The 24,080-nt window shown below is 43.8% G+C and overlaps 1 protein-coding gene across 1 annotated transcript in view; it reads right to left on the reverse strand.

Annotated features, from left to right (window-relative positions):
- LOC106572974 (caM kinase-like vesicle-associated protein) overlaps positions 1 to 24,080 on the reverse strand; it is a 124,951-nt gene that overhangs the window by 15,263 nt on the left and 85,608 nt on the right. The window contains exons 5-7 of the mRNA XM_045696564.1: positions 23,759 to 23,897; positions 21,081 to 21,201; positions 17,631 to 17,706 (exon numbers count right to left, since the gene is read on the reverse strand). Of these exons, the coding sequence (XP_045552520.1) occupies positions 17,631 to 17,706; positions 21,081 to 21,201; positions 23,759 to 23,897 (336 nt within the window). The remainder of the gene's footprint in view (positions 1 to 17,630; positions 17,707 to 21,080; positions 21,202 to 23,758; positions 23,898 to 24,080) is intronic.

The raw sequence follows: 24,080 nt of genomic DNA on the forward strand, positions 1-24,080 counted from the left end.
GAGGGGAGGGGTGGAGAGGGAGGGGAGAGAGGGAGGGGTGGAGAGGGGAGGGTGGAGAGGGAGGGGGAGAGGGGAGGGGGAGAGAGGGAGGGATGGAGAGGGAAGGGGAGAGAGGGTGGGATGGAGAGGGAAGGGGGAGAGAGGGAGGGATGGAGAGGGAGGGGTGGAGAGGGAGGGAGAGAGGGAGGGATGGAGAGGGAAGGGGAAGAGAGGGAGGGATGGAGAGGGGAGTGGGAGAGAGGGAGGGATGGAGAGGGAGGGGTGGAGAGGGAGGGGAGAGAGGGAGGGATGGAGAGGGAAGGGGGAGAGAGGGTGGGATGGAGAGGGAAGGGGTGGAGAGGGAGGGGTGGAGAGGGGAGTGGGAGAGAGGGAGGGATGGAGAGAGAGGGGTGGAGAGGGAGGGGGGAAGGGGTGGAGAGGGAGGGGTGGAGAGGGAGGGGGAGAGAGGGAGGGATGGAGAGGGAAGGGGGAGAGAGGGAGGGGTGGAGAGGGGAGTGGGAGAGGGGGAGGGGTGGAGAGGGAGATTGAGAACGGAGACAAAACATGAAATACACAGATCGTTTCCATCAGACACATTTGCAAAGTCATTCTCAAACTGTACATATATTGATGTAACCGATTGATTTACTAATAATGATGAGTTATTACTGGGGACTAATCATTATGATGAGTTATTACTGGGGACTAATCATTATGATGAGTTATTACTGGGGACTAATCATTATGATGAGTTATTACTGGGGACTAATCATTATGATGAGTTATTACTGGGGACTAATCATTATGATGAGTTATTACTGGGGACTAATCATTATGATGAGTTATTACTGGGGACTAATCATTATGATGAGTTATTACTGGGGACTAATCATTATGATGAGTTATTACTGGGGACTAATCATTATGATGAGTTATTACTGGGGACTAATCATTATGATGAGTTATTACTGGAGACTAATCATTATGATGAGTTATTACTGGGGACTAATCATTATGATGAGTTATTACTGGGGACTAATCATTATGATGAGTTATTACTGGGGACTAATCATTATGATGAGTTATTACTGGGGACTAATCATTATGATGAGTTATTACTGGGGACTAATCATTATGATGAGTTATTACTGGGGACTAATCATTATGATGAGTTATTACTGGGGACTAATCATTATGATGAGTTATTACTGGGGACTAATCATGATGAGATATTACTGGGGACTAATCATTATGATGAGTTATTACTGGGGACTAATCATTATGATGAGTTATTACTGGGGACTAATCATTATGATGAGTTATTACTGGGGACTAATCATGATGAGTTATTACTGGGGACTAATCATTATGATGAGTTATTACTGGGGACTAATCATTATGATGAGTTATTACTGGGGACTAATCATGATGAGTTATTACTGGGGACTAATCATTATGATGAGTTATTACTGGGGACAGGACTAATCATTATGATGAGTTATTACTGGGGACTAATCATTATGATGAGTTATTACTGGGGACTAATCATTATGATGAGTTATTACTGGGGACTAATCATTATGATGAGTTATTACTGGGGACTAATCATGATGAGTTATTACTGGGGACTAATCATTATGATGAGTTATTACTGGGGACTAATCATTATGATGAGTTATTACTGGGGACTAATCATGATGAGTTATTACTGGGGACTAATTCATTATGATGAGTTATTACTGGGGACAGGACTAATCATTATGATGAGTTATTACTGGGGACTAATCATTATGATGAGTTATTACTGGGGACTAATCATTATGATGAGTTATTACTGGGGACTAATCATTATGATGAGTTATTACTGGGGACTAATCATTATGATGAGTTATTACTGGGGACTAATCATTATGATGAGTTATTACTGGGGACTAATCATTATGATGAGTTATTACTGGAGACTAATCATTATGATGAGTTATTACTGGGGACTAATCATTATGATGAGTTATTACTGGGGACTAATCATTATGATGAGTTATTACTGGGGACTAATCATTATGATGAGTTATTACTGGGGACTAATCATTATGATGAATTATTACTGGGGACTAATCATTATGATGAGTTATTACTGGGGACTAATCATTATGATGAGTTATTACTGGGGACTAATCATGATGAGATATTACTGGGGACTAATCATTATGATGAGTTATTACTGGGGACTAATCATTATGATGAGTTATTACTGGGGACTAATCATTATGATGAGTTATTACTGGGGACTAATCATGATGAGTTATTACTGGGGACTAATCATTATGATGAGTTATTACTGGGGACTAATCATTATGATGAGTTATTACTGGGGACTAATCATGATGAGTTATTACTGGGGACTAATTCATTATGATGAGTTATTACTGGGGACAGGACTAATCATTATGATGAGTTATTACTGGGGACTAATCATTATGATGAGTTATTACTGGGGACTAATCATTATGATGAGTTATTACTGGGGACTAATCATTATGATGAGTTATTACTGGGGACTAATCATTATGATGAGTTATTACTGGGGACTAATCATTATGATGAGTTATTACTGGGGACTAATCATTATGATGAGTTATTACTGGGGACTAATCATTATGATGAGTTATTACTGGGGACAGGACTAATCATTATGATGAGTTATTACTGGGGACTAATCATTATGATGAGTTATTACTGGGGACTAATCATTATGATGAGTTATTACTGGGGACTAATCATTATGATGAGTTATTACTTGGGACTAATCATTATGATGAGTTATTACTGGGGACTAATCATTATGATGAGTTATTACTGGGGACTAATCATTATGATGAGTTATTACTGGGGACTAATCATTATGATGAGTTATTACTGGGGACTAATCATTATGATGAGTTATTACTGGGGACTAATCATTATGATGAGTTATTACTGGGGACTAATCATTATGATGAATTATTACTGGGGACTAATCATTATGATGAGTTATTACTAGGGACTAATCATTATGATGAGTTATTACTGGGGACTAATCATTATGATGAGTTATTACTGGGGACTAATCATGATGAGTTATTACTGGGGACTAATCATTATGATGAGTTATTACTGGGGACTAATCATTATGATGAGTTATTACTGGGGACAGGTCTAATCATTATGATGAGTTATTACTGGGGACTAATCATGATGAGTTATTACTGGGGACTAATCATTATGATGAGTTATTACTGGGGACTAATCATTATGATGAGTTATTACTGGGGACTAATCATTATGATGAGTTATTACTGGGGACTAATCATCATGATGAGTTATTACTGGGGACTAATCATTATGATGAGTTATTACTGGGGACAGGACTAATCATTATGATGAGTTATTACTGGGGACTAATCATGATGAGTTATTACTGGGGACTAATCATCATGATGAGTTATTACTGGGGACTAATCATTATGATGAGTTATTACTGGGGACTAATCATTATGATGAGTTATTACTGGGGACTAATCATTATGATGAGTTATTACTGGGGACTAATCATTATGATGAGTTATTACTGGGGACTAATCATGATGAGTTATTACTGGGGACTAATCATTATGATGAGTTATTACTGGGGACTAATCATTATGATGAGTTATTACTGGGGACTAATAATGATGAGTTATTACTGGGGACTAATCATGATGATGAGTTATTACTGGGGACTAATAATGATGAGTTATTACTGGGGACTAATCATTATGATGAGTTATTACTGGGGACTAATCATTATGATGAGTTATTACTGGGGACTAATCATTATGATGAGTTATTACTGGGGACTAATCATTATGATGAGTTATTACTGGGGACTAATCATGATGAGTTATTACTGGGGACAGGACTAATCATTATGATGAGTTATTACTGGGGACTAATCATTATGATGAGTTATTACTGGGGACTAATCATGATGAGTTATTACTGGGGACAGGACTAATCATTATGATGAGTTATTACTGGGGACTAATCATTATGATGAGTTATTACTGGGGACAGGACGAGATCTTTCTTTTTAAATGTTTTAAGAGAGCGAGACATAATTATTATTTTTTTTCTTCCCTTTTTCAGGACCCTGTCTTTCAATGATAATTCATAAAAATCAAAATATCTTCACAGATCTTCATTGTAAAGGGGTTAAACACTGTTTCCCATGATTGTTCAATGAACCATAAACAGTTAATGAACATGCACCTGTGGAACTGTCGTTAAGATACTAACAGCTTAGAGACGGTAGGCAATTAAGGTCACAGTGATGAAAACTTAGGACACTAAAGAGGCCTTTCTACTGACTCTGAAAAACACCAAAGGAAAGATGCCCAGGGTCTCTGCTCATCTGCGTGAACGTGCCTTAGGCATGCTGCAAGGAGGCATGAGGACTGCAGATGTGGCCAGGGCAATACATTGCAATATCTGTCCTGTGAGACGCCTAAGACAGCGCTACAGGGAGACAGGACGGACAGCTGATCGTCCTCGCGGTGGCAGACCACGTGTAACAACACCTGCACAGGATCAGTACATCTTAACATCACACCTGCGGGACAGGTACAGGATGGCAACAACAACTGCCCGAGTTACACCAGGAACGCACAATCCCTCCAGCGGTGCTCAGACTGTCCGCAATAGGCTGAGAGAGGCTGGACTGAGGGCTTGTAGGCCTGTTGTAAGGCAGGTCCTCACCAGACATCACCGGCAACAACGTCGCCTATGGGCACAAACCCACCGTCGCTGGACCAGACAGGACTGGCAAAAAGTGCTCTTCACTGACGAGTCGCTTTTTTTTCTCACCAGGGGTGATGGTCGGCTTCGCGTTTATCATCGAATGAATGAGCGTTACACCGAGGCCTGTACTCTGGAGCGGGATCGATTTGGATGTAGAGAGTCCATCATGGTCTGGGGCGGTGTGTCACATCATCATCGGAATGAGCTTGTTGTCATTGCAGGCAATCTCAACGCTGTGCATTACAGGGAAGACATCCTCCTCCCTCATGTGGTACCCTTCCTGCAGGTTCATCCTGACATGACCCTCCAGCATTACAATGCCACCAGCCATACTGCTCGTTCTGTGCAGAAAATCACGCAAGACAGGAATGTCAGTGTTCTGCCATGGCCAGCGAAGAGCCCGGATCTCAATCTCATTGAGCACGTCTGGGACCTGTTGGGCCGGAGGGTGAGGGCTAGGGCCATTCCCCCCAGAAATGTCCAGGATCTTGCCGGTGCCTTCGTGGAAGAATGGGGTAACATTTCACAGCAAGAACTGGCAAATCTGTTGCAGTCCACGAGGAGGAGTGTCGTGGAAAATTGCGAGATTATGTTATAATGGTTGGTTTATTCGACAGAATAGAGTATTCTGTTAAACTATTGTGTGTGTTCTACTGAGGATGGGCCTCTGAGCGATAACACTGAGGGAGGAGATTTACGATGTCTTTGGGTGATAAAACCTAAAGAGCATTCCAGAGGACATAGAGCTAATGGTTCTGTTCTATACCGTACCAGGAACAAGATTAGAACTTCGTTTTAGGGACCAAACTGAACGATAATTTATAGCGAATATGCTATCTGGCTAAGGGATACTCCTTTCTCAATTATATAAAGTCCCCTTTGTGAACTGTTCCTAAGATCTGTGGTTCGTCATGTACGTTGAGACGGGTGTATCTTGGCTATAAAAGATCTTTGTACTTTTCTGTTGTCACTTTTCAATGGCGCATTATTGAAAGTCAAGTGCTAATGCAAAGCTCTTATTATTAAAGATGTAGTTTAAGTATAACTCTGACTGGTGTGTGAAGTTTGTAACTCTCCTCATTTGGTAATGCAGAAATTAGCCACCACGGGAGATGCACTGCAGTACTTAATGCAGCTGGTGGCCACACCAGATACTGACTGTTACTTTTGACCCCCCCCCCTCTTTGTTCAGGGACACATTATTCAATTTCTGATAGTCACATCTGTGGAACTTGTTCGGTTTATGTCTGTTGTTGAATCTTGTTATGTTCATACAAATACAAATATTAATGTTAAATTTGCTGAAAATAAACGCAGTTGACAGTGAGAGGACATTTCTTTTTTTGCTGAGTTTAGATGAGTACTGAATTGCATGGCCTCGAAAGGCACGTTTAAAAGTGTCCCATACAATAAGGGGATCTGCTGTACCTGTGTTATGTCTGAAAAAGTCCGTTTTAAATTCTTCTGTCCGAGTTCTAAACAATTTATCATCGAGTAGGCTTTGATTAAATTTCCAATATCCTCGCCCACGTGGAAATTCTGTAAGAGTGATATATATGCCAATTATTATGATGATCCGAGCGCATTCTGTCCCCTATCAACACTTTTTAAACTTTTGGTGCCAGAGAGAATGACATAAGTAATCAAGACCACTAGCTTGATTAAGCCTCCTCCATGTATATCTCACTAGGTCAGGATATTAAACCTCCTCCATGTATATCTCACCAGGTCAGGATATTAAACCTCCTCCATGTATATCTCACTAGGTCCGGATATTAAACCTCCTCCATGTATATCTCACTAGGTCAGGATATTAAACCTCCTCCATGTATATCTCACTAGGTCAGGATATTAAACCTCCTCCATGTATATCTCACTAGGTCAGGGTATTAAACCTCCTCCATGTATATCTCACTAAGTCAGGATGTTAAACCTCCTCCATGTATATCTCACTAGGTCAGGGTATTAAACCTCCTCCATGTATATCTCACTAGGTCAGGGTATTAAACCTCCTCCATGTATATCTCACTAGGTCAGGATATTAAACCTCCTCCATGTATATCTCACTAGGTCAGGATATTTAAGCCTCCTCCATGTATATCTCACTAGGTCAGGATATTAAACCTCCTCCATGTATATCTCACTAGGTCAGGATATTAAACCTCCTCCATGTATATCTCACTAGGTCAGGGTATTTAAGTCTCCATATATCCACTAATTCCAATATATCCATGACATTCATGATTTCCTTCAGTGCCTGAGGGTGATAGTTTGTAGTGTGATTTCCTTTCCGGTCCATAGAGGCATTTAAGACCGTATTGAAATCTCCCACCATAATAATAGTGTCTAGTGTTGCTTGTTGCTGTACATAGTCCATCTGTAAATAGCCCACCCAATCTACCAACTACCTCATCCCCATATTGTTTTTATTTACTTTTCTGCTCTTTTGCACACCAGTATCACTACTTACCATCATCTGCTCATCATCATCTGCTCATCATCATCTGCTCATCTATCACTCCAGTGTTAAATCTGCTAAATTGTAATTACTTTGCCACTATTGGCCTATTTATTGCCTTACCTCCTCACGCCATTTGCACACACTGTATATAGATTTTTCTATTCTGTTATTGACTCTACTTTTGTTTATTCCATGTGTAACTCTGTGTTGTTGTTTGTGTCACACTGCTTTGCTTTATCTTGGCCAGGTCGCAGTTGTAAATGAGAACTTGTTCTCAACTGGCCCACCTGGTTAAATAAAGGACTTGTTCTCAACTGGCCCACCTGGTTAAATAAAGGACTTGTTCTCAACTGGCCTACCTGGTTAAATAAAGGACTTGTTCTCAACTAGCCCACCTGGTTAAATGGATCATCATCATTTGGACCGTATAGGTTAATAAACCATATCTGTTTATTGTCCAATAACATATTTAAAATCATCCATCTACCTTGATCATCTGTTTGGACAATTTGCACATTTGGATCAAAATAACTGTTAATATCATCACCCCTTGTGAATTTCTTTGCCCCATGGGAGAAATATATTTCGCCCCCCCCAGTCCTTTTTCCACAAAACTTCATCTAAAATTGTTGAATGGGTTTCCTGTAAACAATAGATATTATATTCCTTCTCTTTTAGCCAGGTAAATACTGAACGTCTTTTCTTATTATCTGCTAAAACATTACAATTATAACTGGCTATACTTATTTCTCCACTTACCATAATGAGACACAAGTTTCAATTCTATTTATCAAAATATATGTTTCTAAACGTACCATTACAAAGTAACATGATGATTGAGTGTCTATAGAGCTGTACCATGATATTTGCATTGCTACTAAATAAAACCTTCAATTGGTCCCTACTAATTCCACCTGCTAAAAAGCCCTCCTCATCCCGAGTTGGGTTGTCATCCCAATGCCCGGCAGACCACCCCCGACACCCCGTATCCCAGGGCCCTGAACGGACTGGGAATCCATCCTTCGAAAAGAGCACACAGTGAAACCCACTGTCACGTCCTGACCAGTAAAAGGGGTTGTTTGTTATTGTAGTTTGGTCAGGACGTGGCAGGGGGTGTTTATTTAGTGTGGTTCGGGGTTGTTTGGGTTTGGGTTATGTTCTATGTTAGTGTATTTCTATGTTATTTCTAGTTGGTCTATTTCTATGTGGTGTTTATTGGGTTGACCTTCAATTGGAGGCAGCTGCTTCTCGTTGCCTCTGATTGAAGGTCCTATTTATAGGGGTGTTTGTTCGATGGGGGTTTGTGGGTAGTTATTTCCTGGTTTAGTGTTTGTTGCACCTGACGGGACTGTTTGGAGTCGTTTGTTTTTGTACACGTGTTTATTTTGTTTTTCCTTCTTCAAATAAAAAGAGAAGATGAGTATACATTTTCCCGCTGCGTTTTGGTCGACTCCTTACGACAATCGTGACACTGTCACGTCCTGACCAGTATAAGGGTTATTTGTTATTGTAGTTTGGTCAGGACGTGGCAGGGGGTATTTTGTTTATGTGGTTCGGGGTGGTGATTTATGTAGTAGGGTGTTTGATTGATTATTTCCGGGTTTTGGTCTATGTTCTATGTTTTGTATTTCTATGTTCTTTCTGGTTTTTGGTATTTCTATGTGTAGGTTAATGGGGGGTTGGACTCTCAATTGGAGGCAGGTGCTTTCTCGTTGCCTCTGATTGAGAGTCCTATATATGGGTAATTGTTTGGTGTAGTGTTGTGGGAGATTGTTTCTTGTTTTGCCTGCGTGAGCCTGACAAGACTGTTTTGTTGTTCGTGAGTTCTTAGTTTTTTTTGTTATTTTGGTGTTCTCTTTATTTAAAAATAAATACAAGATGAGCATCCACATTCCTGCTGCGTTTTGGTCCTCTATCCCCGACGACGCCCGTTACAGACACCCACAGAACAGAAGTAGATCAACCGCCAATGTAGATCAAACCGCCCTTACCTCAATTTGTATTATATATAGCCATCAAAAATAAAATATATATATTTCCAAAATACTGTTTCTTATTTTCCATAATTAGCTATTAATATTTGTAGTAATGTAGACAATTTATGCAAAGGATTTTACCTCTCGCCATTACCAAAATTACATGATTGCAAGCAATTATTATATTAGCAAACAATTATTGTGAATCATCCTATATTGTCCCTAACATCTTTTACTCCCTCGCAACAGTTGTGGGATACGCACATACTACCCAGACACTCATACACACTCAACACCTTTCCCCCACAACAACCATAGACTCGGATTCTCAACAGTTGTACCATCCCAGAGCCCAACTCAAGAAAAGGTCTTGATTTACTAATGCATATACAGTCGCAGCTGTATGAGAAGCCCTGCAAGACTGTGCAACAAAATGGGGAGATTTTATTAACCATTGTCACATCCTAGATGATGGAGGTCAGATATAACCCCCTTTCCCCAGAAACACCCACAACACGGTCCCCCGTAGTGACCATATTCCCAAGCATCTCCATGCAGTCAGACCTTTGATTTTGTGCCACCAGGGCCACAATACTATACCCCCTCTCTGAATGTCAGAGTGTGACCCCCCTCCCCATGTGTTACTGCAGATAGTGTTACCAACACTGCCACTGCCTGGGTGGGGGGGCACCCCACCGGAATTCCCACCGGCTAGGTACAAGGTCGTCAAGGTTCTCATTAGCAGCTTTGAGAATTTCCTTGTATATTATGCTTTCCCTTTAGGGGGCTTTGCAGGACCAACCCTGCCAGGCAGGCTGAGTGAGTTTGAGTTTATTTTATTTTTACAGGGACAGCGCACATTAATCAACGTTTCAGTAAAAGTGCCGGTTTTAGCGAGCCGGCTAATTTTCAACCGCAGACCCTGGGCAGGTTATTAAAAACAATTACAATATAGACAATCATTGAACAGTGCATAGCATACAGACAGAGCAACATAGGACAAGCAAGACATAGCATACAGACAGAGAAACATAGGACAAGCAAGATGTAGCATACAGACAGAGCAACATAGGACAAGCAAGACATAGCATACAGACAGAGCAACATAGGACAAGCGAGATGTAGCATACAGACAGAGCAACATAGGACAAGCAAGATGTAGCATACAGACAGAGCAACATAGGACAAGCGAGATGTAGCATACAGACAGAGCAACATAGGACAAGCAAGATGTAGCATACAGACAGAGCAACATAGAACAAGCAAGACGTAGCATACAGACAGAGCAACATAGAACAAGCAAGACGTAGCATACAGACAGAGCAACATAGAACAAGCAAGATGTAGCATACAGACAGAGCAACATAGGACAAGCAAGATGTAGCATACAGACAGAGCAACATAGAACAAGCAAGATGTAGCATACAGACAGAGCAACATAGAACAAGCAAGATGTAGCATACAGACAGAGCAACATAGGACAAGCAAGATGTAGCATACAGACAGAGCAACATAGAACAAGCAAGACGTAGCATACAGACAGAGCAACATAGGACAAGCAAGATGTAGCATACAGACAGAGCAACATAGAACAAAAAGCAACAAGACAAAATCCATAAAAGCAACAAAGTGTTTCCACACCTCACAAGCTCCAGACAACAGACAACATGGAAAGTGGCAATACACAGCTAGGGATTATGTTCACAAGTCTGATTGACCTTTAGCCATGTCTTCATGCATTTTGTGAAAGTGTGATATGTGGTGCAGTTATGTGTGTCTAATGGCAGTGTATTCCAGACATGGGAAGCTCTCACAGAGAAAGCGGATTTACTAAAGGTGCTTTTCCTTAAGGGAACTATACAGTCACCTCTCATAGCAGACCTTGTGGATCTGCTGCCATATGTTTGGGTTTTCTGTTTTACAAAAATACTGAGTGGAGGGGGAGCCAGGCCATTTAGGATCTGGAATACAAGACATGCGTCGGTGTACTGCACAAGATTTTCCCAACTCAGGAGCTCATGCTTTCTGAGGATGTAACAGTGATGATGGCTATTGGGCTTCCTATCAAGCACTTTGAGAGCCTGTTTGTAGACAGACTGAATGGGTTTTAATGTTGTACAGCAAGCTTGGGCCCAACTAGTCAAGCAGTATGTTAAGTGGGGGAGTATCATCGATTTGAAATACAGTTTTGCTACCTCTGTGGTCAAACAATTTCGTATAAATCTGGAAATTAGCGAGGTTGAATTTGGTTATTTGAATGACCTTTTTCACCTGCTTTTTAAAAGAGAGGTTGGAATCAAGTATGATGCCAAGGTACTTAAAATCAGATACCACCTGGAGCTTCTCCCCTGATACACAGACATCTGGTTCAGTAGCATCAGATACCACCTGGAGCTTCTCCCCTGATACACAGACATCTGGTTCAGTAGCATCAGATACCACCTGGAGCTTCTCCCCTGATACACAGACATCTGGTTCAGTAGCATCAGATACCACCTGGAGCTTCTCCCCTGATACACAGACATCTGGTTCAGTAGCATCAGATACCACCTGGAGCTTCTCCCCTGATACACAGACATCTGGTTCAGTAGCATCAGATACCACCTGGAGCTTCTCCCCTGATACACAGACATCTGGTTCAGTAGCATCAGATACCACCTGGAGCTTCTCCCTGATACACAGACATCTGGTTCAGTAGCATCAGATACCACCTGGAGCTTCTCCCCTGATACACAGACATCTGGTTCAGTAGCATCAGATACCACCTGGAGCTTCTCCCCTGATACACAGACATCTGGTTCAGTAGCATCAGATACCACCTGGAGCTTCTCCCCTGATACACAGACATCTGGTTCAGTAGCATCAGATACCACCTGGAGCTTCTCCCCTGATACACAGACATCTGGTTCAGTAGCATCAGATACCACCTGGAGCTTCTCCCCTGACACACAGACATCTGGCTCAGTAGCATCTGTTGCCCTCTTTGTGAAGAACATGCAAACTGTTTTTTTCACATTGAGATGCAAACACGAGTCACTGAGCCACTTTGTAACCTGGACCATTACAGTAGTGAGTTCTTGTGCAGCTTGTTGTTTGCTCTTTGCATGCACATATATCACTGTATCATCTGCATACATTTGAACTTCAGACCCAGTGCAGACGGAAGGCAGATCATTAATGTACAGGCTGAACAGGGGGGCCCCAGTATTGACCCTTGGGGCACGCCCACATCATAGCTAAGAGTGGGCGACAGCTCATTGCTCACTCTGACACACTGAGTTCTGCCTTCAAGGTATGATTTCATCCATCTCAAGGCATCGGGGGAAAAGTTGAACTTGGACAATTTTGTGATGAGAATCTCATGGTTAACAGTATCGAAAGCCTTCCTTAGGTCCAGAAACACAGCCCCAATAACGCCCCCTTTGTCCATCTTGGACTTCACATTTTCCAGAAGAAAGCAGTTGGCTTTTTCTGTGGAGTGTTTCGCTCTGAAGCCAAACTGCATGGAGTGTAATGTGAAGGGGCTGTTGTTGAGGTGGGAAATCAGTTGTTCTGCTACACACTTTTCAGCAACCTTCGACACCACAGGTAGTATACTAATGGGCCTGTAGTTACTTACGTCAGCAGGGTCGCCCGATTTAAAGATGGCCGTTATTATGGCTGACTTCCATACCCTTGGAAACACCCCCAGACCAATAGATGTGTTGGTGACCTTAGTAATGGGGCCAATGAGTGACTCTTTGTAGTTTTTAAGAAAGGTAGAGTCCAGCCCAAACACATCTTTGGATTTAGAGTTCTTTAGTGAGCTAATCACCTTGTTCACCTTTGACTCAGAAACATCCCTTATGATGAAGACGGGTTGAGCGTCATTCACTAGCACTGAGCCCAAGAAACCAGTGGAGGGGTTCTGTGTCAGTACCCTGACAGAGTCAATAAAGTAGGAATTGAAGGCTATTGCTATTTCGACTGCATCCTGTGTTAGATTGTTATTCACCACGATTTCTAGTCTTTTTGCGGTGTTACTATGGTCTTTCCCTGTTAACTTTTTTATATTCTCCCAGATCAATTTAGAATTTCCCTTTGCCTCACCAGTTATGTTAATAAAAAAAGTTTGCCTTGGCATGTCTGATTTCTTTCATCACCTTATTTCTCAACATGGTAAACCTACGTCTGTCATGCTCTAATTTGGATTTTAGGGCTGTTTTTAAGAGCATAATCTCGTTCTTTCATCAATTTCCACATTTCTCCATTTAGCCCAGGAAGAGTGCTCTTTTGGCCAGGTTTGGATTTGATTTTCTTTAGGAAACCATTTATTGTAGCCTGGATTGTGGATAGAAAAACCTCACTATCAGCTTCCACGTCTGTATAGGACAAGAGATCATTCCAGTTAATTCCATTAATTGCTTTTTCAAAATAGTTTAATTCACTCTTAGGTATTCTTAGTTGATCCGGCTTTCTAACAGTAGAGAGCTTAAACCTGCTCTTAGACAACTTTCTGGCTATAAGTGTCAAATTATGATCAGATAGCCCAGTAACCATATTGAATGATTTAGTCACTCTCTCTGGTTTATTACTGAACACCAAATCAATCTGTGTTTTAGAGCAACAAGTCACCCTGGTTGGACCTTTAACGAGCTGTGTAAGGTCAAAGGTATTAGTGATCCGTTTGAGGGTTTTCCTACAAGACTTGTCTTCATAATTAATATTAAAATCTCCCATTAAGATGACCTCCTTCCCAAAATCACATTCCCTAAGCATGTTATTAAACTGATCAAAAAACACACTTTCGGTGGAAGGTGGTCTATACATTCCAATAAGGGTAAAATACATTTGGGGAGACAGTGTAACGTTCAGGCCAATACATTCTAGTTCAGGCTCAGAACCACTGCAGGACCAACCCTGCCAGGCAGGCTCAGAACCACTGCAGGACCAACCCTGCCAGGCAGGCTCAGAACCACTGCAGGACCAACCCTGCCAGACAGGCTCAGAACCACTGCAGGACCAACCCTGCCAAGCAGGCTCAGAACCACTGCAGGACCAACCCTGCCAAGCAGGCTCAGAACCACTGCAGGACCAACCCTGCCAAGCAGGCTCAGAACCACTGCAGGACCAACCCTGCCAGACAGGCTCAGAACCACTGCAGGACCAACCCTGCCAGACAGGCTCAGAACCACTGCAGGACCAACCCAGCCAGACAGGCTCAGAACCACTGCAGGACCAACCCTGCCAAGCAGGCTCAGAACCACTGCAGGACCAACCCTGCCAGGCAGGCTCAGAACCACTGCAGGACCAACCCTGCCAAGCAGGCTCAGAACCACTGCAGGACCAACCCTGTCAGACAGGCTCAGAACCACTGCAGGACCAACCCAGCCAGACAGGCTCAGAACCACTGCAGGACCAACCCTGTCAGACAGGCTCAGAACCACTGCAGGACCAACCCAGCCAGACAGGCTCAGAACCACTGCAGGACCAACCCTGCCAAGCAGGCTCAGAACCACTGCAGGACCAACCCTGCCAAGCAGGCTCAGAACCACTGCAGGACCAACCCTGTCAGACAGGCTCAGAACCACTACAGGACCAACCCTGTCAGACAGGCTCAGAACCACTGCAGGACCAACCCTGCCAGGCAGGCTCAGAACCACTGCAGGACCAACCCTGCCAAGCAGGCTCAGAACCACTGCAGGACCAACCCTGCCAGGCAGGCTCAGAACCACTACAGGACCAACCCTGCCAGACAGGCTCAGAACCACTACAGGACCAACCCTGCCAAGCAGGCTCAGAACCACTACAGGACCAACCCTGCCAAGCAGGCTCAGAATCACTACAGGACCAACCCTGCCAAGCGGGCTCTGAACCACTGCAGGACCAACCCTGCCAAGCAGGCTCAGAATCACTACAGGACCAACCCTGCCAGGCAGGCTCAGAACCACTACAGGACCAACCCAGCCAGACAGGCTCAGAACCACTGCAGGACCAACCCTGTCAGACAGTTTCCCTTTCAATCTATTTTCCTTGAAAATTGGATGCAGAACTTTACGCCGTTCTGCAGTTTCCTTCGGGAACTGATCAGTCTATTTTGGTCCCAGTAAGTCTTTTACCCAGGATTTTAACCATTATTTTATCTTTAAAGAAAGCAAATTTGGCAACGATTGGGCGTTCATACCTCTGCCCTTTCTGTCCGAAGCGGTGTACACGTTCGAGTTGGATTTTGTCGATAGCTTCGTGTGGAATCTGAAGCGCTGTAAGGAGGAACTCTCTAACTACACATTCAGGAACTTCTACCTTCTTTCTCTTGGATACCTGTAAGTACCAGATTCTCTCTCATGGATCTAGTCTGTATGTCCAGTAAGGATACCTGTAAGTACCAGATTCTCTCATGGATCTAGTCTGTATGTCCAGTAAGGATACCTGTTAGTACCAGATTCTCTCTCATGGATCTAGTCTGTATGTCCAGTAAGGATACCTGTTAGTACCAGATTCTCTCTCATGGATCTAGTCTGTATGTCCAGTAAGGATACCTGTTAGTACCAGATTCTCTCTCATGGATCTAGTCTGTATGTCCAGTAAGGATACCTGTTAGGACCAGATTCTCTCTCATGGATCTAGTCTGTATGTCCAGTAAGGATACCTGTTAGTACCAGATTCTCTCTCATGGATCTAGTCTGTATGTCCAGTAAGGATACCTGTTAGTACCAGATTCTCTCTCATGGATCTAGTCTGTATGTCCAGTAAGGATACCTGTTAGTACCAGATTCTCTCTCATGGATCTAGTCTGTATGTCCGGTAAGGCTTCTCTCAGAACGGTGTTCTCCTTTTTAAGTTCATTCACTTCGGTTTCAATCTTATTGACTGTCCCTTTTAGCTTGTGTGTTTCCTTCTCCGATGTCGCAGCTTTTTCGTCACTCATCTCGAGGCCTCCAACTCTTTTATATCCTTACTGACTAATTCAAGTATACCCAGTCTGTCATTTATTGATTTTAACAGATCGGTTTCGACCTTTACCATTCCCGGTGGTGAAAATATGAAATCGTCTGTGTCTGTAGAAGAGTCACATTTTCATGTTGAAATGGGTTCCCCTGTCTTACCCTCTCATCGTGTTGAGATGGGTTCCCCTGTCTTACTGTCCGTCATGTTGAGACGGGTTCCCCTGTCTTACCCTCCGTCGTGTTGAGACGGGTTCCCCTGTCTTACCCTCCGTCATGTTGAGATGGGTTCCCCTGTCTTACCCTCTGTCATGTTGAGATGGGTTCCCCTGTCTTACCCTCCGTCATGTTGAGACGGGTTCCCCTGTCTTACCCTCCGTCATGTTGAGACGGGTTCCCCTGTCTTACCCTCCGTCATGTTGAGACGGGTTCCCCTGTCTTACCCTCCGTCGTGTTTGAGTGTTGCTTGTTTCCGTAATATTTGTCGATACATTTCTCTAGTCTTACGATTTGTTTTGTGTTGTTATCCAGATTGAAGGTTATTACCCACCAGATTGTGTAGTGCTAATTTTTTGTCGAACTTAGGATATTGAATATTAGGTTTTTATCTTGAGGTGCTCTACATAGCTGTGTTCAGTTCTCCGTCTCGCGTCGTCTATGTGGCCAAGTCATTTAGAAACATTAAATTACTTGGTAACAGGAAATACAATTTTTCCCATGACAGAATTAAAAAGCAATTTGACCAATGTAGATATTTTCAAGTGCGTGCAACTTAAAAGTGAAAATTTTATCTGAAATAATTTCTATTTGAGTCAGAAAAGGATACTTATATGATAGGCAAGACATACAAAACCTTTCAGAGAGCCTATTCAACTGACAACCTCTAAGAAAAAATATTAACTTTTGAAACCAAGACTTAAAATAACAACAAATTAGCTGAATAATTGCAGTATGTAGCCGACATGTTATAACTCCTCTATGAACACTCACAGTATGTAGCCGACATGTTATAACTCCTCTATGAACGCTCACAGTATGTAGCCGACATGTTATAACTCCTCTATGAACGCTCAAAGTATGTAGCCGACATGTTATAACTCCTCTATGAATGCTCACAGTATGTAGCCGACATGTTATAACTCCTCTATGAACGCTCACAGTATGTAGCCGACATGTTATAACTCCTCTATGAACGCTCACAGTATGTAGCCGACATGTTATAACTCCTCTATGAACGCTCACAGTATGTAGCCGACATGTTATAACTCCTCTATGAACGCTCACAGTATGTAGCCGACATGTTATAACTCCTCTATGAACACTCACAGTATGTAGCCGACATGTTTCCCTTCATATTAGCCGACATGTTATAACTCCTCTATGAACGCTCACAGTATGTAGCCGACATGTTATAACTCCTCTATGAACGCTCACAGTATGTAGCCGACATGTTATTACTCCTTTATGAACACTCACAGTATATACATGATGACCCCGACAGCCCAACAGTCCACTGGTCGACCGTACCGGTGTCTGGCCACAACCTCAGGAGCTGAGAGAGAGTGAGAGAGAGAGAGAGAAGGTTAAGGGGTGATGGGGAGGTGGAGGAACAGAGAGAAGATTAAGGGGTGATAGAGAGGTGGGGGAACAGAGAGAAGATTAAGGGGTGATAGAGAGGTGGGGGGACAGAGAGAAGATTAAGGGGTGATGGAGAGGTGGAGGGACAGAGAGAAGGTTAAGGGGTGATAGAGAGGTGGGGGAACAGAGAGAAGGTTAAGGGGTGATGGAGAGGTGGGGGAACAGAGAGAAGATTAAGGGGGTGATAGAGAGGTGGAGGGACAGAGAGAAGGTTAAGGGGTGATAGATAGGTGGGGGAACAGAGAGAAGGTTAAGGGGTGATGGAGAGGTGGGGGGACAGAGAGAAGATTAAGGGGTGATGGAGAGGTGGGGGGAACAGAGAGAAGGTTAAGGGGTGATAGAGAGGTGGAGAGGTGGAGGGACAGAGAGAAGATTAAGGGGTGATAGAGAGGTGGGGGGACAGAGAGAAGGTTAAGGGGTGATAGAGAGGTGGAGGGACAGAGAGAAGGTTAAGGGGGATGGAGAGGTGGAGGAACAGAGAGAAGATTAAGGGGTGATAGAGAGGTGGGGGACAGAGAGAAGATTAAGGGGTGATAGAGAGGTGGGGGACAGAGAGAAGGTTAAGGGGTGATAGAGAGGTGGGGGAACAGAGAGAAGGTTAAGGGGTGATGGAGAGGTGGGGGGACAGAGAGAAGATTAAGGGGTGATAGAGAGGTGGAGGGACAGAGAGAAGGTTAAGGGGGATGGAGAGGTGGGGGACAGAGAGAAGGTTAAGGGGTGATGGAGAGGTGGAGGGACAGAGAGAAGGTTAAGGGGTGATAGAGAGGTGGGTGGAGGGACAGAGAGAAGATTAAGGGGTGATGGAGAGGTGGGGGAACAGAGAGAAGGTTAAGGGGTGATAGAGAGGTGGGGGAACAGAGAGAAGGTTAAGGGGTGATGGAGAGGTGGGGGGACAGAGAGAAGATTAAGGGGTGATAGAGAGGTGGGGGAACAGAGAGAAGGTTAAGGGGGATGGAGAGGTGGAGGGACAGAGAGAAGGTTAAGGGGTGATAGAGAGGTGGGGGGAACAGAGAGAAGGTTAAGGGGTGATGGAGAGGTGGGGGGACAGAGAGAAGATTAAGGGGTGATAGAGAGGTGGGGGAACAGAGAGAAGGTTAAGGGGTGATGGAGAGGTGGAGGGACAGAGAGAAGGTTAAGGGGTGATAGAGAGGTGGGGGGACAGAGAGAAGGTTAAGGGGTGATGGAGAGGTGGAGGGACAGAGAGAAGGTTAAGGGGTGATAGAGAGGTGGGGGAACAGAGAGAAGGTTAAGGGGTGATGGAGAGGTGGAGGGACAGAGAGAAGGTTAAGGGGTGATAGAGAGGTGGAGGAACAGAGAGAAGGTTAAGGGGTGATGGAGAGGTGGAGGGACAGAGAGAAGGTTAAGGGGTGATGGAGAGGTGGAGGAACAGAGAGAAGGTTAAGGGGTGATAGAGAGGTGGGGGGACAGAGAGAAGATTAAGGGGTGATGGAGAGGTGGAGGGACAGAGAGAAGATTAAGGGGTGATAGAGAGGTGGAGGGACAGAGAGAAGGTTAAGGGGTGATGGAGAGGTGGAGAGGTGGAGGGACAGAGAGAAGGTTAAGGGGTGATGGAGAGGTGGGGGGACAGAGAGAAGGTTAAGGGGTGATAGAGAGGTGGAGGAACAGAGAGAAGGTTAAGGGGTGATAGAGAGGTGGAGGGACAGAGAGAAGATTAAGGGGTGATGGAGAGGTGGAGGGACAGAGAGAAGATTAAGGGGTGATAGAGAGGTGGGGGAACAGAGAGAAGGTTAAGGGGTGATAGAGAGGTGGAGGGACAGAGAGAAGGTTAAGGGGTGATGGAGAGGTGGGGGAACAGAGAGAAGGTTAAGGGGTGATGGAGAGGTGGAGGAACAGAGAGAAGGTTAAGGTGGGATGGAGAGGGGGAGGGACAGAGAGTAAAACAACACACTTGCTTAATTAATCATCAGCTAGATGAATCAGTCTGCATCCTCCTTCTCTCTCTCTTCACTCTCTCTTCCCTCTCTCTTCCCTCTCTCTTCCCTCTCTCTTCCCTCTCTTCCCTCTCTTCCCTCTCTCTTCACTCTCTTCACTCTCTCTTCCCTCTCTCTTCCCTTTCTATTCTCTCTCTCTCTTCCCTCTCTCTCTTCCCTCTCTCTCTTCCCTCTCTCTCTTCCCTCTCTCTCCCCTCTCTCTTCCCTCTCTCTTCCTTCTCTCTCTTCCTTCTCTCTCTCTTCCCTCTCTCTTCCCTCTCTCTTCCCTCTCTCTTCCCTCTCTCTTCCCTCTCTCTTCCCTTTCTCCCCTCTCTTTCTCTTCCCTCTCTCTCTCCTCTCTCTCTCCTCTCTCTTCCTTCTCTCTCTTCCTTCTCTCTCTTCCTTCTCTCTCTTCCTTCTCTCTCTCTTCCCTCTCTCTTCCCTCTCTCTTCCCTCTCTCTTCCCTCTCTCTTCCCTCTCTCTCTCTCTCTCTCTTCCCTCTCTCTTCCCTCTCTCTTCCCTCTCTCTTCCCTTTCTCTCCTCTCTCTCTCCTCTCTCTTCCTTCTCTCTCTTCCTTCTCTCTCTTCCCTCTCTCTCTTCCCTCTCTCTTCCCTCTCTCTTCCCTCTCTCTCTTCCCTCTCTCCTCCCTCTCTTCCCTCTCTCTTCCCTTTCTCTTCTCTCTCTTTCTTCCCTCTCTCTTCCCTCTCTCTTCCCTCTCTCTTCCCTCTCTCCCCTCTCTCTCTCTTCCCTCTCTCTCTTCCCTTTCTCTTCCCTCTCTCTTCCATTTCTCTTCTCTCTCTCTCTCTCTCTCTTCCCTCTCTCTCTTCCCTCTTTCTCTTCCCTGTCTCTCTTCCCTCTCTCTCTTCTCTCTCGTCCCTCCTTTATTTCCGCACTTCTTTGTTTCAGTTCAGTTCATTTATTTCCCTCCCTCTCTTTCTCCAGCTCTCATTATTTATCTGATCAACGTACAGTGAGGGGAAAAAAGTATTTGATCCCCTGCTGATTTTGTACGTTTGCCCACTGACAAAGAAATTATCAGTCTATAATTTTAATGGTAGGTTTATTTGAACAGTGAGAGACAGAATAACAACAAAGAAATCCAGAAAAACGCATGTCAAAAATGTTATAAATTGATTTGCATTTTAATGAGGGAAATAAGTATTTGACCCCTCTGCAAAACATGACTTAGTACTTGGTGGCAAAACCCTTGTTGGCAATGTAATTAGTCTCTGGTGTGAATGACTGAGCTTCCCTTTATTGTAGATAGAGGACTGGAGGAGGAGAGGAGAGGGAGGAGAGAAGGGAGATACAGAGAGGAGGAGAGCAGAAAGAGGGGGGAGAGAGAGAGGTACCTTACCCAGGTACTCCGGTGTTCCACAGGGTTCTGTGATGGAACCGTTCTCAAACTTGGACAGGTAGAAATCCCGCAGAACCACTTTGTTGTGATTGTTCTCTGTGTAGTACATCAGGTTCTCCAACTGTAGAACCACAAAACACACCACACACACACACACACACACACACACACACACACACACACACACACACACACACACACACACACACACACACACACACACACACACACACACACACACACACACACACACACACACACACACACACACACACACACACACACACACACACACACACACACACACACACACACACACACACAGGAGCAGGTAGAGAGCTTCATATCTTTACCATGGATCTGTTGGGGCGGTATGCAAATCGGAGTGGGTCCAGGGTGTCTGGGATGATGTGAGCCCATGACCAGCCTTTCAAAGCATTTCATGACTACAGATGTCAGTGCTATGGTAGCGATAGTCATTTAGAAAGGTTACCTTGGCGTTCTTGGGCCTATGGTGGTCTGCTGGTAAAACATATAGGTATTAGGGTTAGGGTTAACCCTAACCCTAACCCTCCCTCAGGGAGGTTGAAAATGTCAGTGAAGACACTGAGTACACACCCTGGTAATCCGTCTGGCCCTGCGGCCTTGTGAATGTTAAGGTCTTACTCACATCATCTAACGGAAAGCATGATCACACAGCCGTCCGGAACAGCTGGTGCTCTCATGCATGGTTCAGTGTTGCTAGCCTCGAAATTCGATCTTGGTCCCATATTGACGCTTTGTATGTTTGATGGTTTGTCGGAGGGCATAGCGGGATGTATGTGTGTGTGTGTGAGTGTGAGTGTGAGTGTGTGTGTGTGTGTGTGTGTGTGTGTGTGTGTGTGTGTGTGTGTGTGTGTGTGTGTGTGTGTGTGTATGTGTGTGTGTATGTGTGTGGTGTTTGTGTGTGTGTAAGTAATAGCATCTCTCTTCTATGTGTCCCAAAAGAGACTGAGCACGTTTACATGCACACTAATAATTAGACATTAAACCGATTATGGCAGAAGGCAGAGTATGGCACTAGTCATGTAAACACTTTACTCTGCTGATCTTAATAGGCGTTAAGGTCAAAATCAAAGTGAGCGTAACGCTGTTTAAAACCCCTGGCTTTCTGAGCCATCTTTCAAATGATTAGGACGTGAACAGCTTAGTCGTTGTTCCAGCTGTGTGTTACCGCTAGCCTCCCTCTTATGAACGAGGGAAGTGAGTTCGGAAAAACTGAAAGTATGCCTCTTTTGAAATTGTTTTCACATGGTTGCTGTGGTAGAACGTTTATTTAGAGTGGCGATTTTAACTCCCTGTAGGTAGCCTGATGTTTTAGGTAGCCTGATGTTTTAGGTAGCCTGATTTTAACTCCCTTTAGGTAGCCTGATTTTAACTCCCTTTAGGTAGCCTGATTTTAACTCCCTTTAGGTAGCCTGATTTTAACTCCCTTTAGGTAGCCTGATTTTATCTCCCTTTAGGTAGCCTGATTTTATCTCCCTTTAGGTAGCCTGATGTTTTAGGTAGCCTGATGTTTAACTCCCTTTAGGTAGCCTGATTTTTAACTCCCTTTAGGTAGCCTGATGTTTTAGGTAGCCTGATTTTAACTCCCTTTAGGTAGCCTGATTTTAACTCCCTTTAGGTAGCCTGATGTTTTAGGTAGCCTGATTTTAACTCCCTTTAGGTAGCCTGATTTTAACTCCCTTTAGGTAGCCTGATTTTAACTCCTTTTAGGTAGCCTGATTTTAACTCCCTTTAGTAGCCTGATTTTTTACTCCCTTTAGGTAGCCTGATTTTAACTCCCTTTAGGTAGCCTGATTTTAACTCCCTGTAGGTAGCCTGATTTTAACTCCCTTTAGGTAGCCTGATTTTAACTCCCTTTAGGTAGCCTGATTTTAAACTCCCTTTAGGTAGCCTGATTTTAACTCCTTTTAGGTAGCCTGATGTTTTAGGTAGCCTGATGTTTTAGGTAGCCTGATTTTAACTCCCTTTAGGTAGCCTGATTTTTTACTCCCTTTAGGTAGCCTGATTTTAACTCCCTTTAGGTAGCCTGATGTTTTAGGTAGCCTGATTTTAACTCCCTTTAGGTAGCCTGATTTTAACTCCTTTTAGGTAGCCTGATTTTTAACTCCCTTTAGGTAGCCTGATTTTAACTCCTTTTAGGTAGCCTGATTTTAACTCCTTTTAGGTAGCCTGATGTTTTAGGTAGCCTGATTTTAACTCCCTTTAGGTAGCCTGATTTTAACTCCCTTCAGGTAGCCTGATTTTAACTCCTTTTAGGTAGCCTGATTTTAACTCCTTTTAGGTAGCCTGATGTTTTAGGTAGCCTGATTTTAACTCCCTTTAGGTAGCCTGATTTTAACTCCCTTTAGGTAGCCTGATTTTAACTCCCTTTAGGTAGCCTGATTTTTAACTCCTTTTAGGTAGCCTGGTTTTAGAATATGTCCATGTCATCAATTACTAGGGAAATCGTTCTTCTTGCAAAGAATATAAACGTTTTTAAACAAATGATTATATTAATCGGACTATTCACAATAATCATATTATTGTTTGTATGTAACCATAGTCCTTGTGAGGGGAGGGATACTTTAATGTTAGGAGGGGACTCCTCAAGGTTAGCTCTCTTGGTTTTACACACACAAACCCCTTTTACCTACCTTGAGGTTCCTGTGGACGATGTTGAGTGAGTGTAGGTAGGATACGGCCTCTAGAACCTGTTTGATCACGTTGGAAGCATCTCTCTCTGTGTAATTCCCCTGGTCCAGAATCCAGTCAAACACATCGCCGCCTGTAGCCCTGCAAAACACACACACACACACACACACACACACACACACACACACACACACACACACACACACACACACACACACACACACACCTTGTTATTTGTCCGTTAAATTTTTTTAAATGTAACCTTTATTTAACTAGGCAAGTCAGTTAATAAGAAGAAATTCTTATTTACAATGACGGACTACC

The sequence above is a fragment of the Salmo salar genome, chromosome ssa15, assembly GCF_905237065.1.
Source record: "Salmo salar chromosome ssa15, Ssal_v3.1, whole genome shotgun sequence".
In the NCBI taxonomy this organism is placed as follows: domain Eukaryota; kingdom Metazoa; phylum Chordata; class Actinopteri; order Salmoniformes; family Salmonidae; genus Salmo; species Salmo salar.